This window comes from Gekko japonicus, unplaced genomic scaffold (assembly GCF_001447785.1).
Source record: "Gekko japonicus isolate JY-2015 unplaced genomic scaffold, Gekko_japonicus_V1.1 scaffold1668, whole genome shotgun sequence".
NCBI lineage: Eukaryota > Metazoa > Chordata > Lepidosauria > Squamata > Gekkonidae > Gekko > Gekko japonicus.
The window spans coordinates 228,670-247,195 of NW_015167101.1; the positions used below are offsets into that span (position 1 = coordinate 228,670).

General features: G+C 41.0%; 1 protein-coding gene across 1 annotated transcript in view; it reads right to left on the bottom strand.

The window, feature by feature from the left end:
* DOCK4 (dedicator of cytokinesis 4) overlaps positions 1–17,348 on the bottom strand; it is a 208,119-nt gene extending 190,771 nt beyond the window's left edge. Inside the window, exons 1-7 of the mRNA XM_015412932.1 lie at positions 17,330–17,348; positions 16,749–16,832; positions 14,838–14,878; positions 13,306–13,361; positions 7,343–7,439; positions 5,368–5,516; positions 883–967 (exon numbers count right to left, since the gene is read on the bottom strand). Coding sequence (XP_015268418.1) covers positions 883–967; positions 5,368–5,516; positions 7,343–7,439; positions 13,306–13,361; positions 14,838–14,878; positions 16,749–16,832; positions 17,330–17,348 — 531 coding nt within the window. The remainder of the gene's footprint in view (positions 1–882; positions 968–5,367; positions 5,517–7,342; positions 7,440–13,305; positions 13,362–14,837; positions 14,879–16,748; positions 16,833–17,329) is intronic.
* Between the last annotated feature and the right edge of the window lie 1,178 nt (positions 17,349–18,526).

The following is an 18,526-nucleotide window of genomic DNA, read 5'->3' on the forward strand; positions in this document are numbered from 1 at the left end:
ACAGCAATTCCTTTAATTGCACATGCTTCATAATTAATGCAAAGCAATTATTTTTACTTTGTATTATTGGAACTATTAACATTTTTTTTTATTTGCTATGTTATGGCTGAAATCCAGTTGCTCCAAGATGCTCACAAGAAGTCCTTATAGAAAGGAATTTTTGTTCTTGTAAGTAAAAGACCACAGCTCATGCACTGGGATGTTAGGCATATGTTATGCTGGCTTTCAAAAACTGCAACAGCACTGTGTTTCTCTTACTACTATGGTTCAGGGTCTGTGCACTAGATGCAAAGAGGTTGGGGTAGCAGTGCACATTTCCACAAAGCAAGCCCAATTACTCAAAACCTAGATGAAGACCATCCTAGAGTAAATCTGCATCAGATTCCTGTGTATTTAAAGAATAGTGTGAAACTCTCTTCTGTGAACACAGATGTCCAATTTAACCACAGTTAAATAAACATGTGCACAAAATCCAGTTTGTGTTGGGCTCACATACACTCCTGGCTCTTCTCATTTAGAATGATATGAATGAATAACTGTTTAAGACTAATTTCAGTTATATTTGATGTACAACACCAAGACACAGCCCAAGTGCAGGTAGCCGTCTTTTCACTATAAACCAGGATTAAACCCTGGTTAAAACCCCAGTTTTGGGACTAAAATTAACTCCAGATAATCTGTATATGTCAGTGTTGATTAGAGCAAGTCTCTAGGCAGTATTTCTTCATCACATTGTATGTGAGACAAAAAGAAGGATGAGCCAAACACCTTTGTAAACCTGGAACAAGATGAGTTTATGAACATTTTTAGTTTTTAGCTAAATTGGACATTTGAACACAGCACACAGAACTAGTGTAAAGTGAGAATGAGTTATTGACCTACCAGTCTATAAAGCTCTGTAATGCTGATCTCCTCTGGATCCACCATAGCATACTCTTTTCTTGGAACCAAGTCTAATCCCAGTTGTCTGCAAGCAAAGATTGAAAGTCTGGCTAGCGAGAAATATTCTAAAAACTCAGGATAGAGTTGTCCCAAAAACATATTTAGTAGGAATGTCTTGATTCAATGGATGTAGTGCTAATGTACAAAATATCACATATAATTTAATTATACATTCAAAAGTGCTAAAATATAATTTAAAAACCACAATCCTATGGTTCTGCATATGAGTACCTAATCCTAATATAAAAATAAATGTCCAGTCATATAAATGCAGGTTAAAATGTAACCAGCCTCCTAGGCCCGGAACCTGAGGTGGTCTTTCCCGAGAGAGAGACACCCCAAAACGACTTCTGAACCTCCACAAGCAGTGCCCTCATAAAGCCAGGCCTGGCTTAAACAGTGGCTTTTGCTGGGAAGCTAGGAGAACCACATCTTGGCTGGGAAAACTCAGGCCAAGTGAAGACTCTCCAGGCTGGCTGCACTGCCAAAGCATCCTCCATGCAAGCAAACCCCCCCCCCATGTCTATCCTATCAGCTCAGTCCAAAAAGGACTAGAATGGGCAAGTCTCTGCCCTTGCCTCAGGCATCTTCTACTGACCAAATGGCTAGTCTTTTGTCTCTTACATGTACAGGCAGGCAGGGACAAAGAGTATCCAGTCTGTGGTACTGTCATGAATGAAGTATGTTGCATGTTTGTAGCCCCAATTTCTGTTTCACTTTGGAATAATCCTCTGATTCTGTCTCCATATATTTGTCTAAAATGTCTGCATTCTTACACCTATGCCAGACCAACCAAGGAAAACATTAACTCTCCATGTCTACTGAATGGTCTCCCATTCAGGTTCATCCTGCCGCACATTAAGAAACATCACCTCTTTTGTCTGGCACCAGGGAAATGCCAGGCCACTCTATTGTTCCACAATGAACAATGCTTAGTGTGCTTATAATTACAGAAATTCTTCAATAAAACCTATTTAATTTACTTTTCAAATCTGGGGTCTTACTACTGTGCTGGAACTTGGTATACAAGTGGTGTATGGTCCTTATACCCCTCTAGTCCCCCCCTGCTGCATAGCTGATTTCCCTAAACAACAAGGCAGGCCATTGACGGTAACAAAAAGGTACAATTTATATCCATATACAGGAACCAATACTAAACACGTTTCAGCTAAAAGCCTTCCTCAGTGGCAAAATACCTTTTCCCCCTAAAATTTAGGAGACTTTTTAATTTGCAGTGATGTAATCACATGTTTTATGTATATTTTAGATCCATTGATATATGAAATATTGTACGGTCAGGGTCGCAAAATTGTCTCCCCCCCCCCCCCCGGTCCTAAGGATGTCAGGCTGGTATCGACTAGAACCAGGGCTTTTTCTGCAGCCGCTCCAACTTACTGGAATGAGCTTCCGGATGAGATCATGGGCCTGCGGGACCTTGCACAGTTCCGCAGGGCCACAAAAACGGAGCTCTTCCATCAGGCATTCAGATAAGGAGCCACGTTTTACCATCTACGCCCTGTACTAATCATATTTCCAGCCTGAGCCTGCTGATAGTGGATGTACCGCTGAATGCACTTTATCACAGCCGTATTGCCATCACTATGTTAATGATTTTAATAACTTATTGTGTATTTTATATGAATATCTATACTTTTTTTATCTATGGTTCTTGTGTAAACCGCCCTGAGCCTGCTTTGGCGGGGAGGGCGGGGTAAAAATCAAATAAATAAATAAATACATCTTGATGAGTTGCCCATATTGCATCTCAAGAATATTTATTACCACTTAGTCCACAAGTGAACATCTCAGTGTAAGTAAGGTAGTTATCCCAGTTCTATATATTTCAAAATATTTAAATTTTTAAAAAATTGTTGCTTAACAGACATATAATTATTCCACCACCACCTCTTTCATTTTAGGTCCATTCTGTGTACGATGAGTTTTATGTATATTTTTGTTAAATTTTGTTAAATTTACCATTTGAATTTTACCACTGAGAGAGGCTTTTAGCCTCACAGAATTCTCCAAAACCAACTGACAGTATCAAACAAGCCTTGCTGTACATTTCTTCAGCAAGACATAAAGCTGAACATTTATAGTGCAAAGTGCACCATATACATTACCGTTGTAATCTTTATAATGGAACTACACCATTATTTTTTAAACCAATACTCTCATTTCTCTTATAAAAGACCATTGATTTACAAATGCAAAAGAAACATAACTGGAGACTGAATAATGACAAAACTAAAGGAGGACATGGAGGGAAATAAGCAGCAGGGTCCCACAGCGATTGATCCTGGGGCCGGAACTATTTAATTTGTTCATAAATGATCTGGAACGATGGGCAAGCAGTCTAATGGCCAGGTTTGCAGGTGGCACAAAATTATTCAGGACCGTGAAAACCAAGGCCTACTGCAAAAAGCTCTAAGCAAACCTCCACAGATTGGGTGGGCAGGCAACAATGTGGCAAATGAAATTCAGTGTTGGCAAGTATAAGGTGATGCACATTGGAACAAAAAACCTCAGCTTCAAGTATAGGCTAATGGGGTCAGAACTTGCTGAAACAGAAAGTTCTTGGGGTCGTACTAGATAGTTCTATGATGGGGATTATTAGGAAAGGGACTGAAAATAAAATGGCCATTATTATAATACCCCTGTACAGTCCTATGGTGCAACCTCATTTGCAGTTCTGGTCACCATATCTCAAAAAGATATCACAGAGCTGGAAAAAGTACAGAAGAGGTCAACCAAAATGATTAGGGGGTTGGAGCATCTCTCCTATCAAGAAAGGCTGAAGAGTCTGGGACTTTGCAGTTTAGAAAAGAGACAACTAAGGGGGGGACATGATAGAGGTTTATAAAATTATGCAAGGGGTGGAAACAGTTAACAAAGTTAACTTTCCCCAAAATGCTAGAACTTGAGGGCATCCGATGAAGCTGATGGAGCCCTGAATTAGAATGCAAGGGCTGACATGCTCTAAGCCACACTGCCTCTCTCTATAGTAATATTGGGATGCAAAAAGCCCAGCGGGTTCATTTTTCTGTCATGCAGCCTATCTGGAATAGGGATAAGCCGGCTGGCTTTTCAAACTCTGTAAGGTACTGTCAAGATCAACAGGAACCCTACCTGGCAACTTTCAGATCACATTCAACATCAACACCTTGCTCTATGAATTTTTTATTTACAGAACAGGCAACACATTATGCATTTAGTAACAGAAAAGTGTAAGGCTTTGATACAGCACAAGTTTAGCAAGCTCACACACAGGAAGAAAAAAATGCTTGTTTGCTCTAAAAATTCTAACATGACATTTGATTTACTCAATGTTTCCAAACAAGTATTCAGATGAACAAAGGCATGCATTTAAATGCTTTTTGCTTGTGTGTTAGGTTTTGTTCCTGGTTTATAAGTGCACTTAAGAATGGATTGGGTAGAAAGTAATCTTGCTGTGGTCATGGCAGAATGAAACTGAATCTTGGTGTAACAACCTTAAAAGATGCCGTGTGAATGAGGTTGCAGATCTGATAAGATTAATCGGATGAGATTAATCCAGTTCTGCTGAGGAACATGTGTACATTGCAAGTTACACATCTGTAGTGTATTGTTCAGGCACTTCATACTTGACTGGCATCCTCCAGCTTATTAGCATTCATGTAGGAAAGGAACATGGCTACAAGCACATGGTTGGAATATTCACATCCAATTATTCCGATGAAAAAGGCATGCATTCAAATGCTTTTTGCTTGTGTGTTAGGTTTTGTTCCTGGTTTATAAAAGCTCTTAAGAATGGACTGGGTAGAAAGTAATCTTGCTGTGGTCATGGCAGAATGAAACTGAATCTTGGTGTAACAACCTTAAAAGATACCATGTGAGTGAGGGTGCAGATCTGATGAGATTAATCTAGGTAATTAAAATTCCAAATGGAGATGGAATAATAAGCTTTTATAAATCACCACCACAAAAGGCCCCTTATAGATTCATCCAGTAGGGCTGAAGTTCATTCCTTTGGTGCAATCCAGTTCTGCTGAGGAACAATGTGAACATTGCAAGTTACACATCTGTAGTGTACTGTGCAGGTATTTTGTACTTGACTGGCATCCTCCAGTACGTTATCACTCATATAGGAAAGGGACATGGCCACAAGCACATGGTTGGAATATTCATACACAGCCCCCAATGGCATGAGACACATCAGTGGGCAAGGGCTCCCATAATATAAAAGAGTCAAAGTTGTAGGTGATATTCGGCAGTAAGGCCTCGTTAGGCTTTCCTTTATGAAAGATGTCTTCCTATCAAAAGCTATTTTCCTGAAGAAACCCACCACTCAGAAAAGTTAATTTCCTTGTTAGCATAAACAAAGCAACTGAAATAAAGCATCACCACCACTTTCATAGGTGCTTTAACAAGTCATCTCTTACTCACTCATTGCCCCAGTCCAAGCGAGCTGTGATGTGCCGTTTGACATCCTTCATCCTATCATGGGTAAGATGGCCCACTAGTACCTGACGTCGTAGGTCTAGGATTTCGTTCATTATGTGCCATAGTCGGTGAAAGAGGTCCCCTTCATTTCTCTGTCAAATGCATAACCAGATCCTTAGGCTATCAAAGTCATTAAGCCGAGTGCATTTTTTCCTACAAGGTCATCCCTGACCTCCGTTAAGGGCTCTGCCCTGCCTGCCCCCTCTCCCATTTGCTTCCCCAGTTATCAAAAAGTGGACAGACTGTGTTAGGAAACAGGATATAGGTAATTTAAGGATTACAGTATCTATGCTGAATGAAAATTGTCAGACTCTTTTAAAGCAAACAAACAACAAAAATCTCTGTAATGCAGTATCAGATGTGATAATCTGTCTACTTTTTGCTCAAATTTTAAGACCGCTGCTACATTATTAGTTAGACAAACATATTGTACCAGCTAATATCAATTTTGGTCAGAGCCACAATCACTTCTAGGATCACAGCAGGCAACACATTAAGAAGGTAACATTGTTACCATATATAGTTAGGAAGATGTGTGTGCTAGTCTCATCTCAATGTGACTGTTACCCTCTTTCCAACCGGAGCCCAAATCAACACCAAACTAGCCAAAAAAAGGGGGAAAACCTTCCCTCTATACCATCTCACTGAAACTTTGGCTTAGGATCTATACCCCTTAGGATCTATACCCTCTTTAAGGAATACCCTCAGTTAGGGAAGTGACCCACACAACATTATTAAAGGATTTGTTAACACAGTGGCTAGGTGCTTCTACAAGCTTTGAAGGAACACTGAGAATCCAGGTAGATTGAACACACAAGTTTATTGAGTGAAACTTTACAAATATCTGGGCTGGATAATCAGCAAATTCAAGCTATCAAAATAATATAAAAACATTCAATATCAAACATTCAGTGCCCAACCCTAGAAAGCCTACTAAAAAAAGCAAAATAATACAAGCACCCACCCAACTTTGCAACATGCTCCTGTCAAGGGGTTGGGGCGGAATTCAAGAGACCAAATTGGTAGAGCAAGAGAAGACATAAAAATGACCATAGCTGTCTGTCTGTTTATACAGTGGTGGCTTGCCACCCCACTACTGCTATCAGCGGACAAGTAGCCCATAGCTATTCAGTGTGACAACTGGTTTCAATATAGATCTATTGCTCAAGGAGTGGGCACACTTATGGACAAGGAATTAACCTTCTTACAGTACATGTGATATGACTGTAAAATCTATACTGAATATGCCATCCTGCAAGTACTATTTTAGCGCTTTGAATTCTTTATAAAGTCAGTCTTTCTGCCACTTCTGTGCATCAAAGCAGATTTTTCTTTTGCAAAAAACATCTGCTTGAAGGTTTATCTCAGATCAAAGATGCAAGCCATTTTTAAAGAAGTCAGTTTACCATACTCGTGTTAGACAATCTTCCCATTCTGTTCTCATCTAAAATTAATCTAGCTGACTGAGATTTCAGACTTTCTGCTGTTATTTAGACCCTTCTGTTTATGGGTGATACCGAAAAGCTGTGCTTTATTTTAAACCAGGTGGGGCAACCTAACTCCCATGAGCAGCTTCCCTTCTGGATAACAAAACTTGCACACAAAATGAGTTCTACTTAAGTGGCAGGCAGTGCCTATGTTCTGGCTGTGACAAATGTTAGAGGTGTTTAGCTTGATTACAGTCTGTCATCTATATTTTAAAAATTGAACAGATGCCCCACCTACTTTAACAAAAGTCATCAAGCTGATGTTGAGAAGAAAAAGAGTAGAAAAGCAACACATCCAAAAGCAGGTCTTTTAACATACATTACTAAGTATCTGTCCTCACTATTTGTAGGGTATCTAATTTTTAAAAAATATTTTGTTTATCTGGAAAATACAGTCGATACTTTCAAACTGGGTCCCAGAGCACTCTTACCACATAAAGTTGTTTCCACATTGTGCCCCAGTCTCTTAAAGTTGATGTCATCTCTGTGATAACAGAGTCTTCTGTCGGGACAACCATTTCAAATTGCCTGTTGAAATCAGATTATTATTATTATTATTATTATTTTTAAAAAGTACTACTCTATCATGTCATTTTCAGCAGCATTAAGAAAGAAACATACAAATGCTAGAATTGATGATGATATATGGGATTTCCATCAGCTTTGGGAACTTCCAGTTGTAGGAACATACCTAACAGACAGACCAAGGCGCTCACCATAATAGTCCCAGAGTTTCTATCAAAATCAGTTGTTGCACTGGAGGAACAAGCATTCAGCTTGGTTGACACTAGTATTCTGAAATATTATAATGAAGGGGGGTTGGGGGGGAGGAAAAGCAAGGCTACGGAGTGCACCCAGCTTGCCAGCAGCATCGGGCCGGCGACGTGGAAAGTTGCTGGGGAGGGGAGGCAGGTGGGCAGGGAAGGAAGTGCCAGGTGGGCTGGCAGGCGAGTGGGCGTCTGCATCTAGACGGTGCCCAGAGCCTCCTCATGGAATGCTCGCGGTTCGGGGAGGGATGTGTTTCCCCTCCAAAAAAAGACTGTTTTATTTATTGTAGAACTGGTCAAAAGCAAGGTAGAACAGTAGGCTACACTCAGAAAATATGTTTAAACAGTAACAATTATACAACCATTTGTCAACAATGTCCTAGCAGTGCTTAAATCAACTGTACAGAACCTATGTGTGTCAACTAACCTTATAAGGCACCGAATGTATATATTATACTACAATTGTCAACAGTGATAACATTGAGAGCTTATATGGAAATATGGTCATCACAACTGCTAATTATATCATCTTAGCCATAAGTGAAAAGTTTAAATTTAGCCTCGTTCAAATCCATCTTATCTGTTTCAAGCTTATCTATAACAGGATATCATATATCTAATGGGTTTGAGAAATCACTGGTGTCACATTCCTTGCTAGTGATCATGGAAATTTTTTCAAGTAGAAAGAAGTCCCCCATCTTATGCAACCACATTTGGATTGTGGGGGGTGTTTGCACTTTCCAAGTTTGCGCAATGACTACTTTAGCGGCTACCAACAACAGATTAATCAGCTGTTTTCTCTTAACAGGTGGACTGTCGATTGGCCACAGATGCAATAAGATCAGCGCTGGAACCAGAGGTAAGGGGTATCCTGTTAATAATTCTATTTGTTGTGTTACTTGTTTCCAGAATTGGGATATAGTTGGGCACTCCCACCAGTTGTGGAAAAAAGTTGCTTTGTTTCCACACTGCTTCCAACAAAGTGGAGAGGATTGAGGGTATATCTTTGATAGTTTTGCAGGAGTGAGATACCATCTGTGGGGAACTTTGAAGGCAGACTCCTGGATTACTTGAGATTGGGATATTTTTGCGTGCGACAGCCATATAGCATCCCAGGGGGTGGGAAGGAGTTGTTGTTTGATGCCTTTTTGCCAAGTGCCTTGGTAGCTCAGATTTTTGGTTCCATGTATATCTAGCAAAATACGATATACTTTAGATATCAGCCCTTTGTTGCTTTCATAATTCAGCAACAGTTGTTCAAAGCCCACAAGTGCTTTAGTGAGATTGGCTTTTATCTCAGAGTCCTCGAAGAGATGCTGGACTTGGAGGTATTCAAACCATGCCAACTTGACATGGTGTTTCTGTTCCAAGTCTATTTTGGGCACTAGTCTACCCTTTTTTAGTATATGCACTATTCTGGTGATTCTTGCTTTCTTCCATATCTTGAAAGAGTCCTGCTCCATGGCAGGTAAGAACCAACTTTGGCCAGTGAAGGTGCTAAGTCTTGACCGCATCGCCACAAGTTTCGGTCTGTACTTAAGCCAAACTTTGAGGGTATCAGTCACAAATGGGTTTTCTGTGTCCAGCCATCTTGGCTGCTGTTTACTTCCCCATAGGAGCTCCTTGAAGTTGGATTGTTCAAAGGATGCTTCTTCAATCGCTTTCCATCCTAACACTTCAGAATCATGGTATTGTCTAAGAAGATTGGATAGAGCTGTTGCAACATAGTAAAGGTGAAGGTCAGGAACAGCTAGGCCTCCTCTCCGTAAAGGTCGATGTAATGTCTCGAATTTGACCCTAGTTTTTTTTAAAATGCCACAGAAACTTCGTGAAAGTGCGCTGCCATTTAAATAATAGTGAATCTGGGATATAAACTGAGATTGCTCGGAAGCAGTACAGGAATTTGGGAAAGATTAATGATCTTAGGGTGTTGATTCGGTCGAGCCACGACAGCGTTTTATAGTTCCATTTTTTCAGTAGCGATTGGATTTCTTTCTCAATTTGAAAACAGTTAACTTTAATGAGGCCAGCTAGGTTCAGTGGTATTTTGATACCCAGGAAGGACATCTGAGTTTTAATCCACTGGAAAGGAAACAGTTCTTTGATTTTTGCTGTGATAGTAGTAGATAGATTTATAGGGAATAGTAGTGATTTTGCTTGACTGACCTTTAAGCACGCCACATTTTCATTTTTTTCCAACACTCGTTCGATTTCAGATAGTGTAGTTTCAGGGTTGGACACATATATAGTAAGGTCGTCAGCGAACAGACTGACCTTGTATTCCAAACCACCGACCTTGATACCGTTGATGTTAGGGTTCTCGGGAAGAGCTGAGGCTAAAGGCTCTATGACGAGTGCAAATAGCAGGGGAGATAAGAGGCATCCTTGTCACGTGCCTTGATACAATGGTATATTTTTAGAGATGGTCCTGTTGATCAGAAGATTCGCAGTAGGTTTAGTGTAGATAGCAGCTATTGCTCTTCGAAAGGTCTCTCCAAAGTTCATGTGTTGGAGTAGGGAATCCAGATATTTTATCTTAACCATGTCGAAAGCCTTTTCGATGTCCAAGGTTAGTAATAAGGAGTTACATTGTGGTTGAGTCTTTCTGTAATGGATAATGTTAAATGTCTTCCCGATGTTATCCATAATATTCCAGGCAGGGATAAAGCCAGTCTGATCTTCCTTGATGTAGTCACCGATAATCTGTTTCAGTCTGTTCATGAGAATTGCTGCAAATATTTTGTAATCTGTATTCAACAGGGATATCGGGCAATAGGATTTAGGGTCAGTAGAGTCCCTGTCTTTCTTTGGAATCAGGATCACATTAGCTACAGTCCATGTTGTAGGAAGCACTCCTTCGGTCAAGACTTTATTAAATGTTTCTAGTAGGGGATTTGCTAAAATTGGCTGAAAGTCTTTATAGTAGTCGGAATGGAACCCATCGGGACCAGGAACTTTATTTCTTTTTAAGGTTTTAATAGTGCTCTCAACTTATTGCAATGAGATAGGAGTTTCTAGTAGTGCTTGGTGGTCAGATGAAATTCTTGTGGTTACAACTTCCAACTCCAAAAATTCATTTATGGCCTCTTTTGCCAGTTTCAGTGATGTATAAAGTGACGCATAGAAAGACTCTATCACTTGCACGATCTCGGCAGTTGAGGTCTCGATACTGCTGTCCGGGTTTTGGATGTTATTGATATAGCTATAATCTCTCTGTTGTTTAAGTCTCCTAGATAATAGACAGAGCTGGAGAGGTCCTGCGAATGTGGAATCGCGTCTCATTTTGAGGTTGTTTCTGGTGTTTGCTGTTGTTTCAAGCAATTCTAGGTGTTTTCTGGGGTTTAAAAGACATTGATAGATCTTTGGGTTGCAGCTTAGTCTTTGGTTTGTTTCCAGTTTCCAAATTGTAGCTAATAGTTCAGTTTTTTCCTTTGCTCTCTCTCCTTTCTACAGGCTGCCATTAGCAAGATGCATTTACCGTGTATGACCGCCTTTGACGCTTCTCAAACCATCATGCTGGAAACCCTGCAGTGTTGATTAAGACAGAAGAAGTCTTGAAGTTCCTGTTTGATTTCTTGTTTTGCTTTTGGATCTGTTAATAAAGATTAAGTGACCACATTGGTTTTGTCATATTTGGTTTGTCTTTACAGAGAATACATCCGATTGGTGCATGATCGGACCAGCATTGGAGACCAATTGTGGATGATTTAACCAAGGGGGGCAGTTCTCTGGAAATACAAATGTAGTCCAGCCTTGTGTAGATTTTATACTTAGGTGAAAAGTAGGAATAATCCCTTTCATTAGCATGTTTATGCCTCCAGATATCACAAAAGTCATGGTTGTTGATTATTTGCTCATGTAAGCTAAGTGACTGGGTGTGCAAATGTTTTCGTTTGGGGGCTAAGCGGTCAAGCTGCTTATTCATTAAGTAATTAAAGTCTCCTCCTACAATGATGCTGCCTTTTTGAAAGTGATGTAGTTTATAAGAACATAAGAACATAAGAGAAGCCAATGTTGGATCAGGCCAATGGCCCATCTAGTCCAACACTCTGTCACACAGTGGCCAAAAATACCAGGTGCCATCAGGAGATCCAGCAGTGGGGCAAAGTTTAAACAAAGTGTCTTTCACAAACTAGATTTGTCCTTTATTGGGCACATAGACTTAGGCCAGCGTCATTAAAGAGCCATTAAGGTTACCCCGAATAAAAATAAATCTGCCCTCGGTGTCTTTTTCTATTGCTTCCAATGTGAATTTAACATGTTTTGAGAGTATAAGGCCACCCCCCGTGACTTGGAGTTGCCACAAGCTAAATATTGAGTGGGATACCAGTTAAGAGATCAGGGTTTTGTAGCTTTTCCCCAGATGAGTCTCTTGCAACAGGGCAATATCGGGTTTTTGGTTTTTGAGATCAGCAGCCGCTCCACTCCGAGAAGGGATGTGTGATCATCCCAACCCGAAAAAAAATATTCCTGATTAAATTTATAGCAGGAACAAATCACAATTACCTTGTTGTGTGACCACAGACCTTAAAGGCACTACTGAATCAAACAAGTTGCTGAGGGGGAGAAAGGAGGGCACACATGGCTTCCCCATCATTTCCAACCCCCCCCCCCCCCCGAAGAATTAAAACTTTGTTCGTCTTAAAGACACTACTGGCTCAAACACATTGCCGAGGGGGAGAAAGGAGGGCACTCACGGCCTCCCCCCACCTCCAACACACTTTGAAGAAATAAGACTTTGTTGAAGGCACTACTGATTCAAATACTGATTCAAGGGGGAGAAAGGAGAGCACGCACAGCCTCTCCCCCTCAACTCCATCCTTGGCTTTGATACCACCAGGCTCCACAACATGCAAACACAACAGTGCTGGCTGCCCAAGGGGAGAAAGTGGAAAGGGCAATTCACTTCTGTTCTGTCCTCCTGTGGTGAGGCAGGGCTGTAGGAGGAGGGTGATGATGTGGGCCAGGAAGCAGGTGGCCACAGATTGTGGGAGGCAGCAAGAGCGAGAACTGCCAGTGCCAACACCCCCTTTATAGGGCCCACAGGCTCTGGGCCGAGGGGTTGGGTGGAGCCAACCCACAAGGACCCCTGTGCTGAACTAATGAGCTCTGCACTGGGGGAGGGGTGGAAATCAGTGCGCCAGCCTAGGCTGGTGCACGTTAGAGGGAACCCTGGTTCAGACACATGCTATCTAATCTTCTGACTGCAAGCAGAAAACTGAAGGCTTACAAATTCTTTTCCCTTCCTTGTATGCAAATTCCACCTCCATCACTAACTGTACTGCAGCATTTTACTAGCACTAATCATGGTGAGCTCAAACTATAGCTTGCAAATCATGGCCAGCAAAAGGGGAAAGGTGTTTTAGATGTATTGCAGCACCACAGTTTGTCTCACCAATCAACTGGAGACAGAGGAAAAATGCAAGTGAGAGGGAAGGTGGGAGAAATAAGATACGGGAAGGATTGCACAGAGCACACCCCACCCCTTTATTGTGCTTTAAGGATCCATAGACTCTTTGGCATTTTAACATCTTTATCCATCTGAAATAGGACTACCTCATCAACCTGCACTTTTCCCACTGCTCCCCAGCATTTGCTAAATTCTTGAAGTCAAAATTTCCACCTACCCTTTGTTCTTAACACATGCATTTTTCAAGTGGATATAGTTAGATGGGAAGATACCCTGAAAAGAGAACAGAAATCACTAAGTAAATGCAAAAATAAGTTAACAAGCCACCGAGAACAGAGATAAAGCTTGGCATAAGCAAATTATTAAAGAGAAAGCTGTGCTTACATTATAGAAGAGCTTTTCAAAAACAGCATTCTTACTGATGACAAGCTATATAAGATATTCCACAGATGCAGTAAATATGACTGGTGAAAACAAATACAGTATAACATTTATGCCTTCAACTCATCAGAAATGGGACATTCAAAAGGTCGGGGAAATCACTGGAGATGAAATCTTACTCATGATAATTCCAATGAAACTGGAAATCTACAAGTCTGGTTGCAAAAGAGCAGCAATATTGCACTACCATTTCAGAAACTTTCTGTGTTTATCACACAATCCATAAAAGACAATAGCAAAGCAAACCTACATTTTATACCCTAAATCTCCCTCTCATCTACTCTTCCTTATCTACCAGCTTGTTAAGCCAGAGCTTCATGACTTAACTACACATTATGTTTTCCTCATGGTCTCCCTAGGTCCACAGTATGAGTTGTACATTGCTGCAAGCTCCGTTCTCAGACACATGTGGGCCTCACTGAAATCAGGACTTCGTTTTCTCCCCGCCTCCCCTGCTATTTGCTCCTTAGAGGAAACTTATCAGTAGCATATCAGTATATGTGGTTTCTTTTCCCCACATGCTGCAGTCATGATCCAAATCAGCCCATGTATACATAGAAATTAAGTTCCCAGACAGAATTCACAATGCCCGTCTGATCATGAGAACCCAGGTGAGAGAGATACAAGGGAATAATGTGTAGGAAGGGCTCAGTGTCCAACAGCTGAGGCTAATGTACCCTCAGTTGTTATTCAAAAGCTAACCTGAGAAGAATAGAGAACAGTCTCTTTCTCAGCCTTTTTCTGCTATTGATAGCTTCGTCTAGCCTTATAAGTGTCTTCAAGGTGTTTACTGTAGCAACCTGGGTTACTTGAGCTAGTTTACTCAAGCTGCCTTTGGGAAACCCAACCCCCCTCGTGCTGGTCATACTCTAGCTTATGTTCCCTGGCCTCTTCAGAAAAATGGCACCAAGCCATCCCTCTTACTTTGCATGCTCATGTACTATAGCACATGTGAAGAGTGATGGCCCAAGAACCAATCCAGAGTGAGATCATCTCCAATGAGTGATCTATAGGTCCCAAACCCACAAACTTGTGCTTGTCCTTCCTCCAAATTCTTTTCCTAATGACACCAAAGGCAGTCTCTCACAGGTCCCAGTTTCCCTCCTTTTTGCAAAAATGTATTCTTTTTAAAAAAGTCATAGTTGCAGAGTTATGCTACATAATATACTGAGCTGTCACAGAAAATATAAATATTCTCTCTACAACATTTCATAAGAATATTTCAAAATGACTTTACATGCATTCCCCCCCCCCCTCTCTCTCACACACACACACACACCAGATTTATACATGGGATGTTGTCTGTACCTTGAGATTTGGGTTCTTTAAGGCAAATCCTCTGTACCAACCTGCAGAGAAATAAAAATTTATCTTTGAAGCAATATATTGTTTTCTCTTATACATTGTCTACAGTAACAAAAAATAGCGCAGAGATTCACAGGGTGCAGTCCCACTACCAGTTATGGATGGCAAAATCTCATATACATCAGTGTTAAAGACTGTTAGCCCCCCTCCCCCCCAAATTTCTACTTCGCTGGACATATATTAACGAGCTTTGGTATACAACGAGCACCTCTAAACTGGAAGATGGTATGAAGAAATGCAATTTTGCTTCGGAGGTCTGAAATGAACAAAACCTTCGCTCTGAGTTTTAAAAGTTTTCTTTTCTCTCTGGGAAAAGAACAGGCAGAGGCAGGAAGGAGGGAAGTCACTTCAATTGCTTTCCAGACTTGCCTCAGTCCACCTTCATACAAATGCCAACAGATCTAAACAATGAAATGGTCAAGCTCTCCTTTCCCAAGCAGGGAGCAGAGATTTGGAGGTATTAAGTACTAGAAAGACTTCAGAAAGAAACGTCTGGAGACTTCAGGAAAGCTTTTTTGACCCAGCCTGACTGGTCAGTGGGTGGGGAAAAGAGGAATTATAAAAGTTCTGGGAGCAAGGAGGAATTTCTCTTTGGTGCTGATTCCATCAAAGCAGTCAGAGCTCTTAACTGAGGTCTGGAGGAGATGACCATTGCCATGTGCTGGCCTGCACACCTGAAGAAGGCTTGAAAGTAATAGAACTCCTATAAAAATATGTAACTTTCTAAGCTAAGGAGCCTGCCTTATATTTAACAACAGACAGGTAATATATAGAGGGAAGGACAGGGGAATTGCATTCTACCCTTTTCTTTTGAATCCCTCACTCAGTTTAGTGCTGTGCTAAAAGTACGCTTGTGAACATTTTCTTTTTAATAGATGCTTTATAACTTTTGATCCTGGTAGTGGTTCTCTATGCCACATAGACCTCCACTTTCTTTGACACACTATTTTAAAAGGAACACCAGAAGGAAGGGGAAGGCAGACAGGTGGAAAGTGGCTACTCCTCGAGTGCTGCAAAAGGCAGTAAACGGTCTCCGTGGTAACCAGATTTGAGGTAGTGGGAGACACAGAGGCAAGGTATTAGAACTTGGAAGGGAAGCTGGAAGTCGCAACCCTCCCAGTGGCTAATTCTTACAAAGGTCAGGTGGTGGCAGCAATTTCACAGAGAGGGAGAAAAGCCTTTTCAGGTGTTGAGAAAATCCAGGAGGGCAGGGTGGGACAGGGCCTGCAAGCCCGAGTGGGTCTGTTCTGCCATGCATGGTATAGAAGAACATGTGCATCAGTTGTTAGATCCTTGAAGCAAAAGAATCCCAGAATCCCGTGCCATTGCTAAACCCACACTAGTTGCTAGAATATTGCCTTTAGAGTTAACCTGAAGTATCATAAGCAATCATCAATAAGGATTTTGTCAACCAACATGGGGGGAGGGTTCCTCTTAACAGAGATGGGGCAGAATAGAGCTAAAATAAAAAAACCCAGAGCATAACTTGCTGAATAGATCTGCTTTCCTCACAAGTATTTAGATCTTTAGTCACACATAAAAACAGGAAAGGTATCTTTAGTCTGGTTACAATGTTTTTTATATCTTGGCTGCTTTCCTCAAATCATTAAGGGTACTGTCTTGATTTCAGATCCAGAATACAATGCCTTTTACCAAAATTCCTCATGACTCACGAATCTCTGAACATGACTGCCTTTTGCTTGAGGAGAAAGTAAAGCCTGGCTGAATTTTTCAATTAAATGGGCTCATCTCCTGCAAGCATTAGTTATGAAAGATACTGCCTCAATGTAATTGAGTGAAATGACCTCAAAGTCCCTTACCACCGAACAGTTCTGTGCTAATGTCAATACTTACCATCACATTTCTCTAGTATTTGAACAGTGTCTCCAATCTCCAGTGATAAGCCATGAGGGACAGTTCCTCGAAAACCCGCAATTACTGTAAGAGAGGTAACATTCTAGTTAATCACACTTAATATAAAAAAGTACCATATTAAACTTTCACACCATAAGGAAAAGCATGCCAGTTAATGAGCAGGGTTTTTCTCTCCTCTAAAACTCACAGTGCTGTAGGCGATATCAACTATAAATATCACATTATGGGGATGGCAGGTAGAAGATAATAGCCTATTATTCCTTTATGCAGGAAAAGGAGGGAAGCTTTGCTTAACAATAAGCAAGAGAATTTATCAAGAAAGCATAGAACTGGAGACTTCCCCCACACATATCCACAAACACATACAGTCTCTATATTTCACTTTGCAAACAGTATCAATATATCTATATTAGAGTAGGCAGCATTGTGGATGAATGATGAACGGTCTTTTTATGAAACCAGGCAAGCATCATGACAACTAAATTGTAGTCAACCTGTAAGGGCAAGAAAGAACTTGGTTCTCAATGGCCACCCTATTTAATTCACTTCTAGGCACCAACCTGTTAGAAAGAAACACATTAATAAGGATACAGCCAATTAAAAACCCTAGGTATAATTATCAGAATCTCATTTCTAAATGTTTCTGTCTTCATGACCTTATGAAACCTTGCATCATGTAAAAGACTTCAGAGAGTCATGGTTCAGGGCATTCTTGCTGGTGGCATCCATAGTTGTCAGACCCCGGTCCAGTTACACTCAATAACTCCCGCTTTGGCAGTGATAAGTTTATTAGAGCATATGCAAGATCCAGAAGTCACTGTGTCAGAACGAAAGACTTTTGGCAGGTACAATCTTATTATAGAAAATTCAGGCAGGTCCCATCCATCCCCCAAGCACATGTCACACACACACTCCACCTAACATTGCCATGCCAACCAGAAGAGATATATGTCCTGGTAATCTAGAGTCCAAGATGGTACAAGAACGTGTTCAAGGCCACCTTCCCCTGGGAAAGCCGAAGGAGGAGGGGAAGGGGGATAGACTTGTGGAAAAGTTACATCTTCTAAAAGCAAAGGTCTCAAGCACTCCCGCACTCACTCCCCCTCAGGAATAAAAAAAAGGAATGCCCTCCCCCCAAGAATTATGGCAACACAGCAAGCAGAGTGGAGCAGGGTTTGATAACAGTGTACCATAGTTGGCCTAGGGAGGTTTGTCTTTTCCACTGGTTGAATGCATCTTTCAGAAGAATGAAGACTTTCCTATACATACAAATTTAGTGATAAGACTGCTTTTTATCAATTTTTTTCGTGTTTGGGGGTGCATTGCAATTGATTTTATGGGTCTTTAACTGATTTTGGTCACCCACGCTCTTTGTGGAAGAGCCACTAATAGACACAGACAGAGCAGAAGCTCAAGACCGGAAACCCAAGTCTTGATAGAAACTTTTAGGGAAGTTGAGAATGATGAGTCATGACCTGAGGAGTGAATCCTCTTCTTCCTCCTTGATAAGAAGAAACTTTACATGCATTATAATGTGGAATAAAGATGTAGAGAGAAACAAGAGTGATCAGGATATGAATACATTATGGTCATGAAACTAGAGCAAAGCCTGCACTATCTCTATAAGCACACAGACAGAACAGGATAGAAACTTCAATTAGAAGCTTCAAAAAAGTTCAGAAAATGAAACTGTGGATGCAGGCAGAAAGGAAATCCATCAGACTGGCTGAGAAAGCAAGGGTCTAAAAATGAGGAAG